Source organism: Mus caroli, unplaced genomic scaffold (assembly GCF_978045245.1).
Source record: "Mus caroli unplaced genomic scaffold, Mus_caroli_1 scaffold_14, whole genome shotgun sequence".
NCBI lineage: Eukaryota > Metazoa > Chordata > Mammalia > Rodentia > Muridae > Mus > Mus caroli.
The window spans coordinates 16841171-16862599 of NW_028227269.1; the positions used below are offsets into that span (position 1 = coordinate 16841171).

The 21429-nt window shown below is 42.5% G+C and overlaps 1 protein-coding gene and 1 pseudogene across 1 annotated transcript in view; both read left to right on the forward strand.

Annotated features, from left to right (window-relative positions):
- Positions 1-2388: 2388 nt before the first annotated feature.
- Ywhaq (tyrosine 3-monooxygenase/tryptophan 5-monooxygenase activation protein theta) overlaps positions 2389-21429 on the forward strand; it is a 31626-nt gene continuing 12585 nt past the window's right edge. The window contains exons 1-2 of the mRNA XM_021179060.3: positions 2389-2538; positions 2912-3245. Of these exons, the coding sequence (XP_021034719.1) occupies positions 2952-3245 (294 nt within the window). The 5' untranslated portion in view covers positions 2389-2538; positions 2912-2951. The remainder of the gene's footprint in view (positions 2539-2911; positions 3246-21429) is intronic.
- Positions 11355-13984, forward strand: LOC147001133 (ragulator complex protein LAMTOR4 pseudogene; annotated as a pseudogene).

A 21429-nucleotide genomic window follows, 5' to 3' on the forward strand; every position in this document is an offset into this window, starting at 1 on the left:
GCCCAAGGTCAAACCTTAAATAGCAAGGACTGAGATTGAGGATCATCTGGCTGCAAAATGAATGTGCCTTGTTCTGTTCCAGTGACTTCTTCACAGGGGAGTCAGGAAAAATAAGGTAACTACCAAGTACTTTCTTTGCTGACTGTTTTCTAAGAATCCTTCCCGACTCATTGGCGTGATGCTAAATACCTCTTGTATGTTCTCGGATGAACTTCCAAGAAGACAGACTAGTCAGGGCCTTAGAATCCTTACAACCCCTATTAGAGCTGGAGAAGACTAGGAGGAACAGCCACAGCAAAGATTCAAGGATGACACAAACACCACATGTGTCCATATATGTAGTTTTTGCTGCTGGGTAGCTGAGTGACCTGTCCATGACCATGATCAGGCTGTGTCTCATTTTCCTTTTTTAATTTGAGATGGTGTTTACAACAGCGTTTCCCTTTTAGTGACATCAAGTATATTGAATGAATTAATCCTTGCAGGATTTAAATGCAGTGTGAGCCTCAATAAATAAATAAAATAATAACAAATAAAGCCACTCTAGATGTCAGCTTTTCTGTGTTCTGGGACTTGAAGTGCCAAGAATTTTTTTTTCAGACACAGGCAGATTCTATGGAGTCCCTCAGATATTACAATTTCATAATGTGTTAGTTTTTGATTTCACATGATCATATAAGCTTGTTTGTGGTAAATATTTGGCACGTGCCTCTTTTGGGTAGGCCACTCTCAGAAACAACCCTTTTGACAATTTCCCTTCATATGTCTCCTTCTCTCTCATCACCTCCATGGGCGTCTCCTCTTTATGGGCTGGGCTTGCTGCTCTAATTTAGGGAATCTTGAAATTCACTGCTTATACAGAAGGCATTTTATCTGACCGTCCACATGTAAATTCTTTCCGTTGGGATTTCTGTGTGTCCAGCTCCACCCCAACCCACAGGAACATAAACGCTCGTGTGTCTTGCAGCCTGGCCTTGGGGATTCCAGAAATAACACCGGGCGGTCCGCCGCTGCACTGGAGCATAGTAAGGCGTTTCAGTATTAAGACAGAGTAGAGTCACTTTCCAACCAGGCCTCTCCTGGTCAAAGCACAAAGCAACCTTTACAAGTTGGGTAGGGAGGGGCAGCTGGGAGGAGATCTGAATTTCTAGAAGCTTCTTCCCTTTCCCTCCCTCCCCTCCCATCTGTGCTCAGTGTCAGACCTTCCTTTCTGTAGTCTTCGGTCTGCTTGGTTCCGTTTAGCATTTGAATCCACTTTGCCTGTGGCAGTCACTGAAGTTCTTTGAACCCTTGAGGAACTACTGGAACTGGCATCTTTTCAGAGCCCAGGTGGCAGTTTCATTCTTTAAGTCCGGTAGGACAGCCACCTCACTAGGAATTGGATTGAGGGCCAGGAAATAAGGGAGCCTATTTAAAGGAAAAAAATGTTAGCTGTGACCCTGAATACATGGCATCTGTGGCAAATGCTCTCATTTCAGAAGGGTGTTTATTGTGCAGAGAAAAACATGAGATCTTCACAAATATATCAGGAAAAAACAAAACAAAACCATCACACACACAAAAAAGCATGCATACACGCTTTACAGAGTACAAAGGTGTGTGTGTTCGGGGCAGGGTGTACTTAGACATTAATGTGGAAAAGTAGTAAAGAAATGTTTAAGAAATATGCTTCCGGGGATCGGGTAGTCACAGCTGTGTTTGTTCAAATCGTACTTAATGTCATTTCCCCGTTTTAAAGAAAAGCTTACCTGACGCTGCCACGCGGACCTGCCCAGATCTCCTGAATCTACCTTTCCATAAGGGGATTGCTGGCTTTCGGGTGCCTGTGTGTAAACTTGAATTAAGCCACTTTCTCTGGGAACGAATCCTTTTTTAATGGGGATCGGGATATTTCTAATTTGTAGCCGAAACAGGAAAATTGTAAGGGTTGCATTTTTAATGTCTTGGGGAATCCAGACCTTTGTCAAGAACAGGAAGATGGAAGAAAGGAAGGCGCTTGTGCAACAAAACGGCCAATTATCTCACCCCTGCCAAGTCCAGCTGCAGCCGCAGCAGCTCGAGAGCTGCAACGCCCCATCTGCAGTGGCTGCTGCTACAGGACACGCGGTCGCAGCCTCGGAGGTCGAAAGCACCTCCGGTCCGGTGCCGCACCCAGGAGTGCCGGGCTGGCGGGGAGGATGAGGGGAGTTGGTAAAAGCATCGCCATGGCAACAGTGACGTCCATTCACCCTGGATCTAATTGGAGGAAACCCCGTGGCCAAAGCCGCAGCCTGCGGGCCAACCGAACCTACCGGAGTCGACCCACCCTCGGAGCCTCGGCTTCGCTTCCCGCCCCGCCCCCTGGGCCCCCTTCCGCGCGCTCGCTTCTCATTGGACAGAGGAGAAGCTGGAGGCGGGACTCCCTGGGGAGGTGCAGCGTTCTATTGGTCGGTGGCGAGCTCGTCGGCTCCGTGCTAGGCTGAGACGGGAGGGTCCTCGGCTAAAGCCCAAAGCAGATCAAAGTGGTGGGACTCGCGTCGCGGCCGCGGAGACTAGAAGGTGAGTGCGGACACAGCTCTGGGACTGCGGCTGCAACTGCTGCCGCAAGATACCGAGGCCGGGGTTGGCGGAGCACGGTCCTCAGATCTGCTAGGCTACCGCGCGCCTGAGGTTCGGGCTGGGACGGGAAGGTGCGGCACCAACGGCCGCTTCCATCTTGGGCCGGGTGGGGCCCGCGCTCCGGCCTTGGGGAGGCGCGGCGGGCGGGCCGGAGGGCGCGGGCGGAAGGCGGCGGTCCCGTAAGAGGCCCGAGGACGCGCGGCCTCGTGCGCCGAGACAAAGCGGGCGTCCGGCTGCATTGTCTGACGCGCTCTCCCCTCGCTCCTTTTTGTCCTCGCCGGCGCCGCCCCGCCCCGCCCCTCGCGGCTCTCAGGAGGACTCCGGATCCGGCTCGGCGCTCGCCCTCGCTCGCCATGGAGAAGACCGAGCTGATCCAGAAGGCCAAGCTGGCCGAGCAGGCCGAGCGCTACGACGACATGGCCACCTGCATGAAAGCCGTGACGGAGCAGGGCGCCGAGCTGTCCAACGAGGAGCGCAACCTGCTGTCGGTGGCCTACAAAAACGTGGTAGGGGGCCGCAGGTCCGCCTGGAGGGTCATCTCGAGCATTGAGCAGAAGACCGACACCTCTGACAAGAAGTTGCAGCTGATCAAGGACTATCGGGAGAAAGTGGAGTCGGAGCTGAGGTCCATCTGCACCACGGTCCTGGTGAGTCGTGAGTCGGCGCCGGCATTAGTGAGGGAGTAGGGCGGCGGGAGCGAGACCCCTTTTGTGTGGGGCTCCCGATGGGGAGAAACCTGTGGGGTAGAGAGTTTGAGCCCCAGGCTTCCTTCATAACTGTTTCAGAGCTTTCTCGGGGGTGGGTAACTCTTATTTTCCCAAGCTCTGGGTTACAAAAACTTGGGGGAGCAGCCGCGTAGGCTTGCACAAGACTGAAAAAGACCTATTTAACCTTGTGCCAGGAGAGTGGTCCTGAGATCTGTAAGTTCTTCCATGTCGTAGAAGGCATGGGGACTTTTACAATAGAGATGCTAGAATTTCCCCAGCCCCCCAAGATTTAGGAATGAAAAATCTAGACATAGTTTTATTTTTCATGTAAGAATATGGTGAGCCTTTCCTTGCTAAAGAGGTGGGGGGGGGAGTTCACTGGATGAAAAATATACAGATAATTTGAAGAATACCATGCTCTGGTCAAATTTCACTATTTAATAGTGTTTCTTTTCTATTTGTTACCTCGCTTAAGTCCGGTGTATGAAAATGAAAGCATTTCTGGTGTGAGTGGGCAAGGAAGGCTTTCCAGGTTTTGCACTGTCCAGTTCCAACCGGGATGTTAACGGGTATGATTCACCCATATTAGAGGGGGCACTTTAAAATCTTGGGTCATTCATTGCCCAGATCTCTTATTCAATAAAGCAAGTTTCTAAAATTTAAATAGCATGCCATAGAGTGTCAGATATTAATGCTGCAAACTGTAACTCCTGTGCACATTGATAGGTAGTTATAGACTGATGATGAAGGAGCTGCTGGGTTTGCTCTTCACATGCCACCTTTATAAGAGGCAGCTGGTAGCTGATAGGCTTGCCCTAGATCTTTTTAGGTGTCTTTTATGCAGGGTTTCATAAGAGAAGGGAAAAAAAGGCTTTTCCCTTCTAGCCTTCATTTCTTTTTTTTTTTTTTTCTTTTTTTCTGTTTTTTTTTTTTTTTTTTTTTTTGAGACAGGGTTTCTCTGTATAGCCCTGGCTGTCCTGGAACTCACTTTGTAGACCAGGCTGGCCTCGAACTCAGAGATCCGCCTGCCTCTGCCTCCCAAGTGCTGGGATTAAAGGCGTGCGCCACCACCGCCCGGCCTAGCCTTCATTTCTTTATCACATCGAATCAATGGAACCTAGAACTTTTTTTTCCCTGTTGTGTAAAACCTACCTGTTTTACTAAAACAAAAGAGATTATCTGAGCAAAATCATGGTTGATAGATACAGATGTTAGGGGTCAGAAGCAATCAGAGTTGGTAGTGAAGTGCAGAAAACTCATTTTGTTCTGTTAACATCTATGTGATCTTAAGTTCTAGTCCCTGTTTAGCTTAGGGGAGGCAGCTCTTAGGCCTGAATTCTTTTACATTCAAGAGATGTCAACTAGGATAGTAATAGCAGACTTTAATAGCATATATTGATGGCTATTGTTAACACTTTGGGGTTTATTTACCCATGCAGTTCTGAATCACCAGATTTTTGTGTAAACTAGCAGTTTAATTCTGAAACAAAGGAATATTTATTCCATCTTGCAGCTCTTACACACAACAAAGAATTGTGTTCTGCCTGTATGTATGTATACCACCTATGGGGATGCATTGTCCAGAGACTGGAAGGAGGAGTCGGGTTATCTCCTGTAACTGGAGTTGTTAGCTACCATGTGGGTTCGGGGAACTCAGCTGGGTTCTGGGGTCCTCTGCAAGAATAGAATAGCAAGTGCTGTTAACCACAGAACTACTCCTCCAGCCCCAGAAAATTTGGGTTTTATGGAAGCATAGATGTGGGAGTTTTCCTTTTTTGATACGGTTTGAGAGAGTGACCAGACGTTTATTGGAGACCTCTCATGCGTATCCTTTTAATAAGAGAACTTTTGAAATTAGGACAGTGGTGCTTTTTTCTTGCACAAGACAGAAATAGAAGAGGTAGGTAGGTTGACTAATTTGTACACTAATGCACAAATTAGCTGAATTTTGCCTTGATGACCAACTTGGAAGAAGAACCCTGGGGAAGCATGTCTCCAGTTGGCAGATATTCTGGGGAACGTGATGTGTTTTGAAAGGTTAAACAATACAGGGAAGAACAAAGCTGAGAACCACTGATGTGACTTGATTTTTTTTGTCCTTGAGCAATTTATAATATAGAGAATTGTACTAGGTAATTTTTTATTTTTTTCGAGACAGGGTTTCTTCTCTGTGTAGCCCAGGCTGTCCTGGAACTCACTTTGACCAGGCTGGCCTCGAACTCAGAAATCCACCTGCCTCTGCCTCCCAAGTGCTGTGGGATTAAAGGCATGCGCCACCACGCCCGGTGGTAATTTTTATAAGGTGTTTATGAGTAAAATGCAGTATAGTTAGAAGGAAACAGAAGCCTCAGAGAAGACTTCACAGAGATAATAGATTTGAGGTGAGTATTGAGGGAGCAGTGTTGGAAGTGGCTGTCATTGGGAGAATTTGGGGTAGAGCTTGAGGGAAGATTTTGTTTTGGTTTGTTTTGTTGGTGTGACTAGGGGGTGGTCTGTTGGTAGGATTCATGATTTGAGCAGGTCAGAAGGAGAAGCTTGATTGAAGTTCCTTTTTGTTTTTTGTTTTCTTTTTTATGTGGGAATTGGGAGCTTTCCAAATGTTAAGACATGTGATCTGCCAGCATGAGCTATGTCTCCAGCCACTTGTGGATGTCTGTACTGGTGCAACTGCATCTAGAATTCATGGTGTGAGTGTGAGCTGACAAGTTTAACCTGAACATATAGACAAGGAAGTGATAAATTAGTCAATAAGAATAAGTCTGATGATTGACAGATTAGCAATTCATTTTTAAGAGCTGGAACCCAGGGCCTTGAATATGCTAGGTAAGGGCTGTACCACTGAACTATAACCATCCTCTTTTTGATTTGTAACTGGTAATTTAGTAAGGTGTCCAAAGAAAAAGCTTTGTATTTCTGAACACACAATAGAATGGTGTGGATGTGTGTACTAGAAAGGAGAATTTTGATATGGAGGAAAAAGGTGAGGCTGATTTGGTTTAAATGCGTCCACTAAATAACTGGTGTTATACCCCTTTATTCCAGCACTCACAATTTCAAGATTTTGACTACTTTTTAGAGTAAATTAGAGATGGATAGGTTTAACCAATTTTCCAGAATAGATGAATAGCCTTTGTAGCTGATGTTTTAAAGGTTCCTAAATTGTGGGGTCATTTCAAGTAAAAGGATTGAAATCCAAATAAATACTATAAAGAGAAGAGGAAATTAAGAGAACCAAAATGGTGCAAACCAGACTCTTGATGGCAATTTTAAAGACGTCAAATGACATTACTGGGTTCCCTATCAGTATAATTTATGCAGATAGAGTTTTGTTCTTAAATTTTAAAGTTAGTTTTAGTTGTAACAATTGGGTGGGACCTTGCCCCTTCACTTCTACTTTAACTCCCACCTTTGTGGTGGTTTGAATGAGATTGGTTCCCATCTGCTCATTTGGTTCAATGCTTGAAGGTAGAACTGTTTATGGGCTGGTGAGATGGCTCAGCGGGTAAGAGCACCCGACTGCTCTTCCGAAGGTCCAGAGTTCAAATCCCAGCAACCACATGGTGGCTCACAACCATCAATAATGAGATCTGACACCCTCTTCTGGTGGATCTGAAGACAGCTACAGTGTGCTTACATATAATAAAAATAAATAAATCTTTAAAAAAAAAAAGAACTGTTTGTGAAGGGTTAGGTTAAGAGAAGTGTGCCACTCATGGGTGTTATTCCCTATTAGCTCTGTCTCCCAGTTTTGGATCAAGAAGTAAACTCTGAGCTATAGTTCTGCCTCATGTGTGACTGCTGTTTGCTTTTTACCATGATAATCATGGACTCTAACCCTCTGAAACTGTAAGCCTCAAATAAACACTTTCTGTTATAAGTTGTCTCTTGGTCATAATATCACAGTAACCTCTAAAAATCATTTTCAGGTTGAGACAAGTGTCATCAAAGATAAATGGTGGTAATAAGTGCCTAGTGTACTGACTTTGTGAAGTGGTACAGAAGTCATTAGCAATCTGAGTGTTGACAAGAGCAAAGTTTAAGTGAAAACTTAACAGTGGATGAATAACAGGTGTGAAATGTCTGAGAGTAATTCAGACCTTGCATGTAAAGTATGAGCAGGTCAAAGAAATATTGGGAACAAAGCTATGTGCAACTTGGGAACAAAATCTATCATTTACAATCTTGGGCTAAGAACCAAAAGCTTAAAGTGTATATGGGACAACCTTAATACCCTCTCTTCTAGGCTTTGCGTAGATGAGTTTCAGTATAATCCTGTAATCCCAGCATTTGGAAGGTGGAAAGATTGGATTCTCAGGATCAGGTTCTGCTACACTGTGTGAGTTTGAGGCTTGCTAGAATTCAGTGGCACCCCATCTCAAAAATAAAATAAAGCCAGAGCCAAGTGCAGTGGTAATGTGCCTAGAATTCCAACCATCTGGGAGGTTGAGGCAGGTTTCAGAGTTTGAAGCAGCCAGTTTGGGGACTAGCAAAGCCATCCTTTAAAGAAAATGTTAAGAATCATATGCCAGGGGCTAGAGAGATGGCTCAGTGGCTAAGAGCACTACTGCTCTTCCAGAGGTCCTGAGTTCAAATTCCCAGCACGTGGTAGCTCACAGCCATCTGTAGTGGGATCTGAGGCCCTCTTCTGGTTGGTCTGAAGACAGCGCCAGTGTACTCATAGTTTTGTTTTGTTTCGAGATAGGGTTTCTCTGAATAGCCAGCCTTGGCTGTCCTGGAACTCACTCTGTAGACCAGGCTGGCCTCAGAAATCTGCTTGCCTCTGCGCCCCAAGTGCTGGGGCATGCATTTTAAAGGCATGCGCCACCACTGCCCAGCATAAATAAATCTTGTGTCAGGAGTTGTGACACACACCTTTAATTCCAGTACTTTGGAGGCAGAGGCAGGTAGGATCTCAGGTCAGCCAGGTCTACATAATGAGTACCAGGACAAAATAGCATTGCACAGAGAAACCCTGTCTCAAAAAAAAAAATCAAGTACAGTGGGCTAGTGCTTACCTTTATTTAATCCTAATATTCAGGAGGCAGAGGTGTGTCTGAAGCCAGCAACAGTGTACTCATATACATAAAATAAATAATTCTTTTGGTTTTTTGTTTTCGAGACAGGGTTTCTCTGTATAGCCCTGACTGTTTTGGAACTCGCTTTGTAGACAAGGCTGGCCTCAAACTCAGAAATCCGCCTGCCTCTGCCTCCTGAGTGTTGGGATTAAAGGCTTGGGCCACCATACCTAGCTGACTGTTTTGAATTTTAATAGTTGGGAGCTAAGGTGCTCCATCAGGTTAGGGTAAGGCTGGAGAGGTGCTATAGTCAGAGTATATACGGCTGGGAAGTGAAGGTAGTATGACAAGCTTGCATACCAAGGTGGTAGGAGGATAGTAATAGAAATAGTAATACAATGGTATGTGGTGTTGCTTTTAACTTTAGAAGCTTAGACATTTAGGAAAACATCTTTCAAGTGTAGATCACAGTAATCAAATGCATGTGACTAAAAAAAGTTGTTTACTCATTTAAATGGAAAAAAAGCATCGATGATGGTGCTGGTGCTTACATGGCTAGTATGGTAGTCAGGAGGCAGATAAAACTTACTGGGTCCAGGTTTTTTTTGTTTTTTTAATTTTTAAATTTTTTTAAAGATTTATTTATTATTATATCTAAGTATACTGTAGCTGTCTTCAGATGCACCAGAAGAGGGCATCAGATCTCATTACAAATGGTTGTGAGCCCCATGTGGTTGCTGGGATTTGAACTCAGGACCTCCAGGAGAGCAGTCAGTGCTCTTACTTGCTGAGCCATCTCTCCAGTCCCTGAGTTCAGTAATAATAAAGAAGTTGCTTAGTAACTGTCATTACTTCTGAAATGTTTTTTTTTGTTCTTTGTTTGTTTGTTGTTTGTTTTTTGAGACAGGGTTTCTCTGTATAGCCCTGGCTGCCCTGGAACTCACTCTGTAGACCAGGCTGGTCTCGAACTCAGGAATCCGCCTGCCTTTGCCTCCCTGGTGCTGGGATTAAAGGCGTGAGCCACCACGCCCGGCTTCTGAAATGTTTTTAAGGCCAGCATCTCCACAGCTGGGATGGATTGGTGTAGCTGGCTTTCACTGCTTTGCAGGTTCTTCTTTCTTCTACCCTTCTCCACCTTTTTCTTACGCTTTCAACCCCCTAACATTAGATAGGAGAGAAAAAAGAGGGGAAGGGAAAGAGTCCTTGACGTCAGAGGTTGGAAAGGGGGCCACATTATCCTTTTTTTTTTTTTAATAAAGTTGTTTTTTTTTAAGACTTATTTATTCATTTATTTATTACATCTAAGTACACTGTATCTGTCTTCAGACACCCCAGAAAAGGGCATCAGATCTCAATACGGATGGTTGTGAGCCATCATGTGGTTGCTGGAATTTGAACTCAGGACCTTCAGAAGAGCAGTCGGCACTCTTAACCGCTGAGCCATCTCTCCAGCCCTTTGGGGGCCACATTATCATTAGACTATTTGAGCTGATTAGAGACATCAAGTCAAGTTCCTTGGGGTAGTTTGATCTGTGTCAGGCTATCTAATCTCTTGTTTCTTCAACAAACTGTGACCAACAATCTTCCTCTACACACATACACACACACACAACAACTCCACCTGTCAGGGCTTTTTATATATCTTTAGCATTTATATATCTTCTGAAAAGTCTCCAGAATTTCAAATGTTGCACAATTGGAGAAACTATCTGCAAGTGGCAAAGCCACGCTTCTGCTAGAGCATAAAGCAAGTCATAGCTGCTCTGGAGCAGTCCCCTTTGTAGACCAGGCTGGCCTCAAACTCAGAAATCTGCCTGCCTCTGCCTCCCGAGTGCTGGGATTAAAGGCGTGCGCCACCACGCCCGGCACAAAAACATATTCATAAAATATTTCTGTATTTTTTAAAGGAAACTAAAATTCTAGAATTCTCACTACAGATTTGTTTGGTACATTGATTATGATTCATGTCACCCTGAGCCATAAGTGTCTTTTTCCCTTTCATCTTTCTGATTCCCACTGTTCTGACAGACCCATCTATATTGTTAATCTGTTTATGTAGTCTGATTGCATTTAAGTCTTAGATTCTTATGAATTTACTATACATCTATACATATTTTACATGCATATATATATATATATTCCAGGCAAGATAACATCTTTTTCAGCTAGTGATGTATAATTAAGAGTGAGGACAGCCGGGCGTGGTGGCGCACTCCTTTAATCCCAGCACTTGGGAGGCAGAGGCAGGCGGATTTCTGAGTTCGAGGCCAGCCTGGTCTACAAAGTGAGTGCCAGGACAGCCAGGGCTACACAGAGAAACCCTGTCTCGAAAAACCAAAAAAAAAAAAAGAGTGAGGAAATAGGTGTTTACAGGTGTTTTTTTTTTTTTTAATTTAAGATTTATATATTATATAAGTATACTGTAGCTGTCTTTATTTAGACTGTCCAGAAGGAGGGTATCAGGTCTCATTATGGATGGTTGTGAGTCACCATGTGGTTGCTGTTGTTTGAACTCAGGACTTTCAGAACAGTGAGTGCTCTTAACCGCTGAGCCATCTCTCCAGCTACAGGTGTTCCTATGTATGCTTCCTTTTCTGAGGTTTTTCAGTGCAGTCTTGACTTCCTGGAGAAAATGACTTCTGGGGTTTCAGTGATTATACAGAAGGCAGGCAGAATGCCAAAGGAAGTGGTAGAATAATACCAGCCTTCTAAGTCAGCTGAGTGTTCTCTGTGAGAAAATAGGAGAAAAATTGGTAGATTGAATGTGAAAGTTAGAATTTTAGATACAAGTTGTAACTGTAGCTCAGTTGATAGCCTGTCTAATGTGTGTGTCTAATGTGCCTAGGATTTGATCCCTAGCATCACATGAGCTGGCTATGGTGCTCACACTTGTACTCTCAGTGCTTGATAGGTAGCAGTAGAAGCAGGAGTGTCATTCCTGGCTTCATAGTCCATTTGAGGCTTCTTTTTTATTTTTATTTTATTTTATTATTTTGTTTTGTTTTTCGAGATAGGGTTTCTCTGTGTAGCCCTGGCTGTCCTGGAACTCACTTTGTAGACCAGGCTGGCCTCGAACTTAGAAATCCGCCTGCCTCTGCCTCGCAAGAGCCACCACGCCCTGGGAGACCTCTTTTTAGCATGGGCTGTATTGTCTCACTCAAAACAGTAAAATCAGGGTTAAAATTAGAGCTGAAAGTCTCAGTGACTGATCTAGATAATCATATCAGTCAGTTTGTTAGATAAATACTATCCATATTTTGAAGAATAGTAGTAAACCATGTAGTGTTTTATTAACTCCTTTCATCTTACAACATTTGTGAGGTAAATTGTCAGTAACTTTATAGTTCAGAAGCACTATAAAGGTAATTAGGGAAGGAATGAGCTTGTGAACATGGGCACTAATTTGTTGTGTCCATGATTGTGAGCACACAATGTACTGTTGGGACTTTAGTTGAGGTTCTTTAAATGATCACAACTGATACAGTGAACTTATATATTAAAAAGGAGATTTATTAGACTGGCTTACCAGATGTGGTCTGGATACTCTAGCAATGGCTGTCTCATACTAGAAAGGTCAGGATCTGGTAGTTAAGTCCATGAGGCTGGATGCTTTTATAGTCTTGGAGGATTCCCAGAGAGAAAGTCTTCAGTCTAATGAAATACTAATACTAAAAAAATACTGTGAAGCCGGGCAGTGGTGGTGCACGCCTTTAATCCCAGCACTCGGGAGGCAGGGGCAGGTAGATTTCTGAGTTCAAGGCCAGCCTGATCTATAGAGTGAGTTCTGAAGTAGTTTCTTTGACCCCCACTTTCAAGTTTTTGAGTGTCTATGGAGTGTCTGGCTACTGTAGACCTATGATGCAAGAGTGGTCCGTCTTCTATTAGGTTGGTTACTCTGAGTTTACACTCTGGGGTGGGGTGGGGTCATGCTTTTTCAGAAAGTTCTGAAGAGAGGGGATACCAGCCAGATCTGCTGAATGAACTCTGGCAATTGGCAATTGGAGTTCCAGGTAACACAGCTGCATTGTCTCCCATCCCTTGTTGAATTTTAGTATATGTGCTGTCCAAGCAAGTACCGGTGGTGGCTTAAGTGAATGTGGCCTACCGAAGACTCATATATTTAAATGCTTGGTTCCTAGTTGGTGTAACTGTTTGGGGATGATTAGGATTAGACATCCCTTGTTTGGAAGATGTGTGCCACCATTGCTGGGAAAGCCCACACCATTCCAATTTAGATAAGATGTTAGCTTTCAGTTACTTTTCCAATTACCCACCTGCCCACTGTTATGCACCCTACTGTGATGGTCATGGGCTGGCCCTCTGAAACTATAAGCAAGTCCCCAGGTAAATGAATTTTTTTTTTTGTAAGTTGCCTTGGTTATGGTATCTAATCACAGCAGTAGAAGAGTAACCAAGGCTGCAATGACTTCTGTACTGACTAAGGGGCTGGAGTGATACCTAGATCAGCTTGGCTACAAAGGTGTAGTGCTGATACATCTGGGGACCTTGAGAATAATGGGCACAGTGTACCATCTCTGAACTGGTAGTACAACCTGTGACTTCTGGCTGCACCATGGCATGAATGTGCCTTTCCAGCACCTGTCTGTGGTCTTTGAGCACAAGCTGCTGTTTACTATTAGGTCAGAGGGTGTTTGTGGTAAATAAGCAAGACCAAGGTTGGGAGCCTGTAGAAGGCATTGGCAGAAGAAGTGGACTGCCTCTGTGGTCTGAGGCAGAGGACACTGTACCATACCTTTCTTGTAGCTGGAACTGCCTTCTCACCCCAATCCAAGGCACAAAGGCTTAGGAATGTCTGCACTAAAGAAACTATGGCAAGGGAATCCCCTTCTTTCTCCTCTCCTGCATAATCAACACCAGTCCAGCCTTTCAGAAAATAAGTAGCTAAGACAAACTCCTTCCTTAATTTATTACATTCATTTTTCCATTTTTAAAATTTATATTAGGAAAATAACAAAAGCTTATGCAAAAAGAAAGAATAATTCACACCCATCGCCTAGCTTCAGTAGTTTAAGAAGTCTTGATTTGTTGTTGTTTATTCTCGAAACAGGGTTTCCTACTACGTATTTTGGCTGTCCTGGACCCTGCTATGGAGATAAGGCTGGCCTTGAACTTAGAAATCCTCCTGCCTCTGCCTCCCAAGTGAGATATCTTAGAGGGATTACTATATGGAGAAACTAAGTTGTAGGGTAATATATGAAAGGTGTGGAAGAGAAAAAGGACAGTAGATTCCAAATATTTTGAATTTCTGGAAAAACACACAAGCTAGTACTATTGGCTGCTTTGCAGGAATTGAAGATCTAGATGTCTAAGGAATTATAGGGGGTGAACTTCTGTTTTTCTCTTCTGTGATTTATATGAAGTACATGTATTACCTATTATTCAGCAGGAGCCAGTGATTGTATGCAAAGAAAAAAACATACAATCAGAAAAAGGGAGAGAAGACTTGTGTTAGATTTGAATTGGATCTGCCACTGTGAGCTGATTTCTTCTTTTTTAAAAAAATTTCCTGAGGAGGCGGAAAACCATTGTAACTTGATCATTGTGCTTGACTCTAGGACCAGATACTGCTTCAGTATCCATTTCTGAAATATTTAGATATAGTTCATAATGTCTTAATGACCAAGAAATTATTATTATTTTTTAAAGATTTATTTAGGGGCTGGTGAGATGGCTCTGCGGTTAAGAGCGCTGACTGCTCTTCCAAAGGACCTGAGTTCAAATCCCAGCAACCACATGTTGAACTCAGGACCTTCGGTAGAGCAGTCAGTGCTCTTAACCACTGAGCCATCTCACCAGCCCCAACCAAGAAATTATATGTGAACACAACTGTTACTTAAAAATGAAGAGAGGGTTGTATTTTGCTTTGTCTTAAACTTGAGTGGAGATGGAGAGGTACTTGAACAAATTGGTAGTTAAATTTTCTTTGCAATTCTTTTTTTTTTTTTTCTTTTTGTTTTTTTGTTTTGTTTTGTTTTGCAATTCTTAAAAATGTATTTATTTTTATGTCTCTGAGTACTTATCTGCATGTACACCTGCATGTCCGAAGGAGGCATCATCACATAAATAGTTGTGAGTGAGCCACCCTGTGGTTGCTGGGAATTAAACTCAGAACCCCTGGAAAAGCAGCCAGTGCTCTTAACTGCTGATCCATCTGTCCAGCCATTCTTAGTAATTCTTAAAATCTGATTACACTGTTTATGGTTTAGAAATATGAAAGTTTAGATACTGAAATTCATAGTTTTACTACCAGTTTCATTTTAATGTAGTTAAGAAAGCTTTAATACTCTAAAGTATCTACCAAACTTGTGTTATTTGGGGTATAGATGAGGTTAATATATACAGTTGATTGTTACAGTTAACATCTGATTACAGAACTGGAGACTTTTAGTTGAAAAACGTTAAAGAACCTCTCTTAGGGGCTGGAGAGATGACTGCATTTAAGAAGTTACTCTTCTTGGGTTGGCTTTCCAGCACTGGTACCAGAAGGCTCACAGCCTATTCCAGGGGTTCTGGCACCCTCTTCTGGTCTCTGAAGGTTCTAATACACACCACACACACCATAAATAAAAAATGCTTCTTAAAAAGACTTGTTTATTTTATGTATATGAATACACTGTAGCTGAACAGATGATTGAGCCATCATGTGGTTGCTGAGAAGTGAACTCAGGACCTCTGCTTGCTCCAGACCAAGGATTTATTTATTATTAAGCCTAAGTACACTGTAGCTGTCTTTAGACACGCTGGAAGAGGGCGTCAGATCTAATTATGGATGGTTCTGAGCTACCATGTGGTTGTTGGGATTTGAACTCAAAACCTCTGGAAGAGTAGTAAGTGCCCTTAACCACTGAGCTAACTCTCCAGCCCAAAGAAATACTTTTTTAAAAATGATTCTTTTAATCCCAGCACTCGGGAGGCAGAGGCAGGCGGATTTCTGAGTTCGAGGCCAGCCTGGTCTGCAGTGAGTTCCAGGACAGCCAGGGCTATACAGAGAAACCCTGTCTCAAAACAAACAAAAAAAGATTCTTTAGTAGATGCTATCAAATGTGATTCTTGGTGTGTAAAAAGCTTTTTTGTATCTTTTGCATAAGTGTTCTTTTCACTTTTTTTTTTTAATTTATTTTTTTATTAGGTATTTTCCTCGTTTACATTTTCAATGCTATCCCAAAAGTCCCCCATACCCACCCTCCAATCCCCTACCCACCCACTCCCCCTTTTTGGCCATGGTGTTCCCCTGTACTGGGGCATATAAAGTTTGCAAGTCCAATGGGCCTCTCTTTGCAGTGATGGCCGACTAGGCCATCTTTTGATATCTTTTCACTTTTTAAAGATTTAAAATGTTATGTGTTTTGTCTGCATGTATGCTGCATATGTATGCAATGCCTGTGGAGCTCAGATAAAGGCACTGAATTCCCTGTAGCTGGAGTTACAGATAGTTGTGAGCCACCATGTAGGTGGGTCTTCTGCTAGAGCAACAAGCACTTGAGTCATCTCAACCCCTATGATGGAGCAAGTTTTAAATATTGAATAATCCTTGGGGGCTGAGTGAGGTGAAATCCCCAACACCAACAGAAACAGCATACTTTGATTTACAATGTTGATGCTGCATCTCCTCAGGATGATTGCATATTGTCTTACAAAGCAGAATACTTCATAAGAGTGCAAAGAAATGGTGTTGGCAATTTATACTATGACAGCAAGTTCTAACTGAGAAGACAGATCTGGACATGGTTGCTCTATTTTTCTAGCACTGCTGCTTTTAATGATACTTTATGGGGGCATGAATTTAGTGTGGGCTTGATGAAGTGCTGACTTTGCAGGATCTGAGGTAGTAAGGATTCTATTAAACTTTCAGTTGAAGCTTGAGTTCTGAGTACCAGGGCTTGCTGTGTTGTGTGATTGTCAGCTGACACATCATCTGGCCCATATAAGGATTGCTTTTATTTCCATAAAAATTTTTTTTTCTTTTTTTTGAAAAATGTATTTATTTTATCTATGTGAGTACACTGTAGCTGTCTTCAGACACACTCGAAGAGGGCATCAGATCCCATTACAGATGGTTGTGAGCCACCATGTGGTTGCTGGGAATTGAACTCAGGACCTCTGGAAGAGCAGTTGGTGCTCTTACCCACTGAGCCATCTCTCTAGCCATATTTTTATCTTTTTTCTTTTTTTTTTTTTTTTTTTTTTTGGCGATTGTTTCATTTTGCTGGCTTTAAGCTTGCTGTCTGCCTGAGGCTGGCTGGCTGGCCGGCCTTCTTTCTGCCTCACAAATGCTGAGGACTACTGCCATACCTGGCCTTTTTACTTTATTCTTTTAATTATTTTAAATTAATCTCTTGTCTAATAATCTAATTTCTTCTTACCCCACCCCCCACCCCTAAGACAGGGTCTCACTATGTAGCTTTGGCTGTCCTGGAACTCACTATGTAGACCAGGTTGGCCTCAAACTGAGAGGTGTGCCTCTGCTTCCCAAGTGCTAAGATGAAAAGTATGTGCTGCCATCACCTGGCTAATAATTTCTAACGCTCATATTCCACAATAACATGGTTATTCTGTCTATATTATTAATTATAAATAAACAGACCTCTAACTTAAGTTTTGTTTATGCCTCTTATATAATGCTCCATTTTAGGATATATTCTTGTTTTTATTAAATGAAGAAAAGATTCCCTGTCAGTAGTGTGTTTCTTAATGAATTTTTGTCACGTGACAGAAACTGGAAAATGTTTGAACATTTGTTTTGTTTGTTTTCAAGATTCCTCTTCAGGTACCTGCTTAGTCAATTCTGTATGAAGTAAGTGTAAGTTCTATAGTTAGAGCAGTGTGTCTTGTTTTCTTTGTCCTTGTTTGTTTGTTTTCTTTTCAATTTTATGTATGTGAGTACACTGTTGCTTTCTTCAGACCCACCAGAAGAAGGCATTGGATCTCATTACAAATGGTTGTGAGCCATCATGTGGTTGCTGAGAATTGAGCTCAGGACATCTGGAAGAGCAGTTGGTGCTCTTAACCTCTGAGCCATCTCTCCAGCCCTAGCATATCTTGTTAACAAAATAGTAATCACTTCTGAATGAAGCTAGGATAAATTTATTTTGATGAGTGCTGTAGACTATCACCACTGAATGCAAGTGGATTACTTCAGTAAGACTGTTATTTTTCTAGTTCTTTTTCTTTTTTTTTTTTTTTTTTTTTTTTTTTTAATTTTTTTGTCTCTGTAAGGTTTTTTTTTTTTTTAAAGATTTATTTATTTATTATATGTATGTACACTGTAGTTGTCTTCAGACATTCCAGAAGAGGGCACCAGATCTCGTTTCGGATGGTTGTGAGCCACCATGTGGTTGCTGGGATTTGAACTCTGGACCTTCGGAAGAGCAGTCGGGTGCTCTTACCCACTGAGCCATCTCACCAGCCCTCTAGTTCTTTTTCTAAGACATGGGAGCAAATAAATAAAAGGAAACAATAACTAATCTACATTTGCTTCAGGGCTGTTTCTTGGCAGACTAGTTTTTTAGTTTATAGCTTTTGTGGTATTGTATTCCTGTTACTCCCATCTTGTTTTTCTGAGTGTTTTCTGATGCTTGCACCCTTCCCTTGAGCTCTTGTCATTTTGATCTAGAATAGTGGTTCTCAGTCTGTGTCTGCTATCCCTTCATATCAAGTATTTACATTACAGCTCATAACAGAAAAATCACAGTTACGAAGTAGCAAAGAAATAATTTTATGGTTGGGGTCAGCACAGCATGAGGAAGTGTAGTAAAGGGTTGAAGTGTTAGGAAATTTGAACCATTGGTCTAGAGTGTTCCCAATTACCAGATCATGGAGTAAGTAGTGTACTGGCAGGTTATGGCTCCTTAACATTATTTTATTTTCTATTGCCTTCAGTCCAGTGCCAGTGCCAGAGGGAGCCCCATTGGGAGTCCTTCAAATCTCCCAGGATCTTTGTTGAAGACTACAGTTCGAGTTACAATAAAAATAATCCATGGAAGTAGCTGTGGTGGCTCATGACTGTACTTAAGTCTGAGCCCAATACCAGGATTATCTCGATAGAATAAAATAATTACTACTACTAATAGGAAAACCTTTTGTTTGTTTGTTTGTTTGAGACAGGGTTTCTCTGTGTAGCCCTGGCTGTCCTGGAACTCACTTTGTAGACCAGACTGGCCTTGAATTTAGAAATCTGCCTGCCTATGCCTCCCAATGCTGGGATTAAAGGCGTGTGCCACCACTGCCCGGCTGGAAAACTTTTAACTATATATGCTAAATTATTTACTTCATCCCTTCTGAGTTCTTACTAGCACTCTTGTCCAGAGATTGTTTTTTTCCTTCAAGGAGCCAGTTGGCCTGCCTCCCCATCCCCACCTATATGAAGTTGTTAAAAATAATTAAGAAGTTAGTACAAGCTAAATTATACAACCGGGTTGATTATTATTGTTGTCTTTTACTCAGGCTGGTCTTGAACTCAGATCTGAGCCCTGGGATTAAAGGCGTGAGATACTGCCACCTGGCAAAGCTGTATATCCTAAGGAATTATAGCCTATCTATTTTGTATTAGTAGCTAGTATCTAGTATTGATAATTTGATATAGCCCTGATCATTTTTGTAAGGAATGAAACAAAATCCTTGAATATTTTTGAATTTGATTTAAAGTATTTGACTCTACTACTGATAGTGTATGGGAAGTACCCTTTGTTTCCTTCTCAGAAAGCTAGTGGGATTGACAGAGAACCATGACCCTGGCTGAAATAAAGTAACAGAAGTCAACTTGTAAAAGCCCAGCATTGTAAAGTGCATGTAATGGCAGTGTGAAAAAGAATTGTCAAAGTTGATAAATTTTATAAAAGAAAAGTTAGTTTTTTTAATGGCTGTGTGGTAACTAATGGCAGCAGGTGGTTGATTGATAGTTCCTGGAATATTGGAAAGCAAGTATGCCTCAAGGTGATTGTAATAATAGTCCTGGCAACAGAGCCATGAGCATTGTTCATATTTGACACAAGTAATTCAGAAAGGACTGATGTTAGAATGGAAATTTCTTTCTTCCTGGCTCTTTACCCCAAGTCCTTACTCAGTGGAAATCTAATTTATCTTAGCCTCTTCTGCCACAATTGTATCGCAGAATAAAAGCAACAAAAGCAGGGGCTTCAAAACTCACCCTCTCCCTCTGTCTCTTGTCTTCTTGTCTGGATAGGGTCTCTTTATGTAGCCCTGTCTGGCCTGGGACTGGGTGCTGGGATTAAAGGCGTGCTCCACCATGCCTTTTAGCTTAGACTAATTTAAGTTATTTGCATGCGTATGACTGCAAGTAGTATGGTCACCAGAACTGGCACCTTTTCAGAGATCCTTTGGTACCTTACTGACTCTCTTGGGAAAACAGACAAGAGGGAGAAGCTTTGCATGGAAGTCCCTCAGTAGCTGGACAGGTATTTATCTCAGATACACTACTTCCATTTTTAAAATAGCATGATATCCTAAGGTTATAGGGAGTTTCTTTGATTCACTTTAAGTAGCTACTAATATTGTACTGGTGGGAACTGGAGAGATGGCTCAGCAGTTAACATCTGCTCTTCCAGAGGACCCAGATTTACTTTATACCCATATGACAGCTCATGACTGTCTGTAACTCCAGTTCCAGGGGATCTGCCACCCTCACATAGGCCACCCACCACTGCACATAAATCATTAAAAGTATTGGTGAACATGAGCTCAAGTTTTGGGTTTTTGTTGTTGTTGTTATTTGTTTTGGTTTTTCAAGACAGGGTTTCACTGTGTAGCCCTGGCTGTCCTGGAACAGGCTGGCCTCAAACTCAGAAATCCGCCTGCCTCTGCCTCCCGAGTGCTGGGATTAAAGGCGTGTGCCATTGCCCGGCAATGAGTTCGTGGCCAGCCTGGTCTACAAAGTGAGTTCCAGGACAGCCAGGGCTATACAGAGAAACCCTGTCTCGAAAAACCAAAAAAAAAACAAAAAAAAAAAACCAAGGCGTTCGCCAATGCCCACCTTGAGCTCAAGTTCTTTTTTTTTTTTTTTTTAATTAGGTAATTTCCTCAATTACATTTCCAATGCTATCCAAAAAGTCCCCAGTATACTCCCCCCCCCCAGTCCCCCACCCACCCACCCCCACCCCTTGGCCCTGGCATTCCCCTGTACTGGGGCATATAAAGTTGGCAAGTCCAATGGGCCTCTCTTTCCAGTGATGGCCTACTAGGCCATCTTTTGATACAAATGCAGCTAGAGACAAGAGCTCTGGGGTACTGGTTAGTTCATAATAATGATCCACCTATAGGGTTGCAGACCCCTTTAGCTCCTTGGGTACTTTCTCTAGCTCCTCCATTGGGGGCCCTGTGATCCATCCAATAGCTGACTGTGAGTATCCACTTCTGTGTTTGCTAGGCCCCGGCATCGTCTCACAAGAGACAGCTATATCTGGGTCCTTTCAGCAAACTCTTGCTAGTGTATGCAATGAGCTCAAGTTCTTAAATCTGGTCTTTGGACACCGTTTTTCAGTTCCATGTGTGGTGTGCAGAAATAGCACTTATTTTTAGTCTGGTCTTTATAGAGTTTGGGAATTACCTTTGAATGCTTTGCTATATTCCCGACTCAGCAACTTTCTAACTTGAACGTAGTTTTCATGTTTGCCACTTCCATAAAATAAAACTTTTGGCACTATATTCTGTGCTTTTGATTTTATTAGATTTATCTCCAGCCCAGGTTTTTGAAGATAGTTTAGTAATGTTAATTTTGTTTTTCTTTTTAAAGATTTATTTTATGTATTTGAGTGTTTTGCCTACATAAGTGCACCATATGCATGGCTGGTACCACAGAAGTCAGAAGAGAGCAACAGACCCCTGGGTTGGATAGTTAGAAAACACCATGTAAGTGCTAGGAATTGAACCAGATTGTCTGTAGAAACAAGCGGCTCTTAACCACTGAGCCATCTCTACATCCTCATGCATTTTTTAAATTTAAATAATTCAGGTGCTTTTTTTTCCTACTCATTTCTATCAATCTGACATACAGTGGTTGCACTTTGTTGGGCAATTTTTATTAGATCTTTTCCCCACATGTTATTTGAGATCTGGTAAATCTTTTTCTTCAA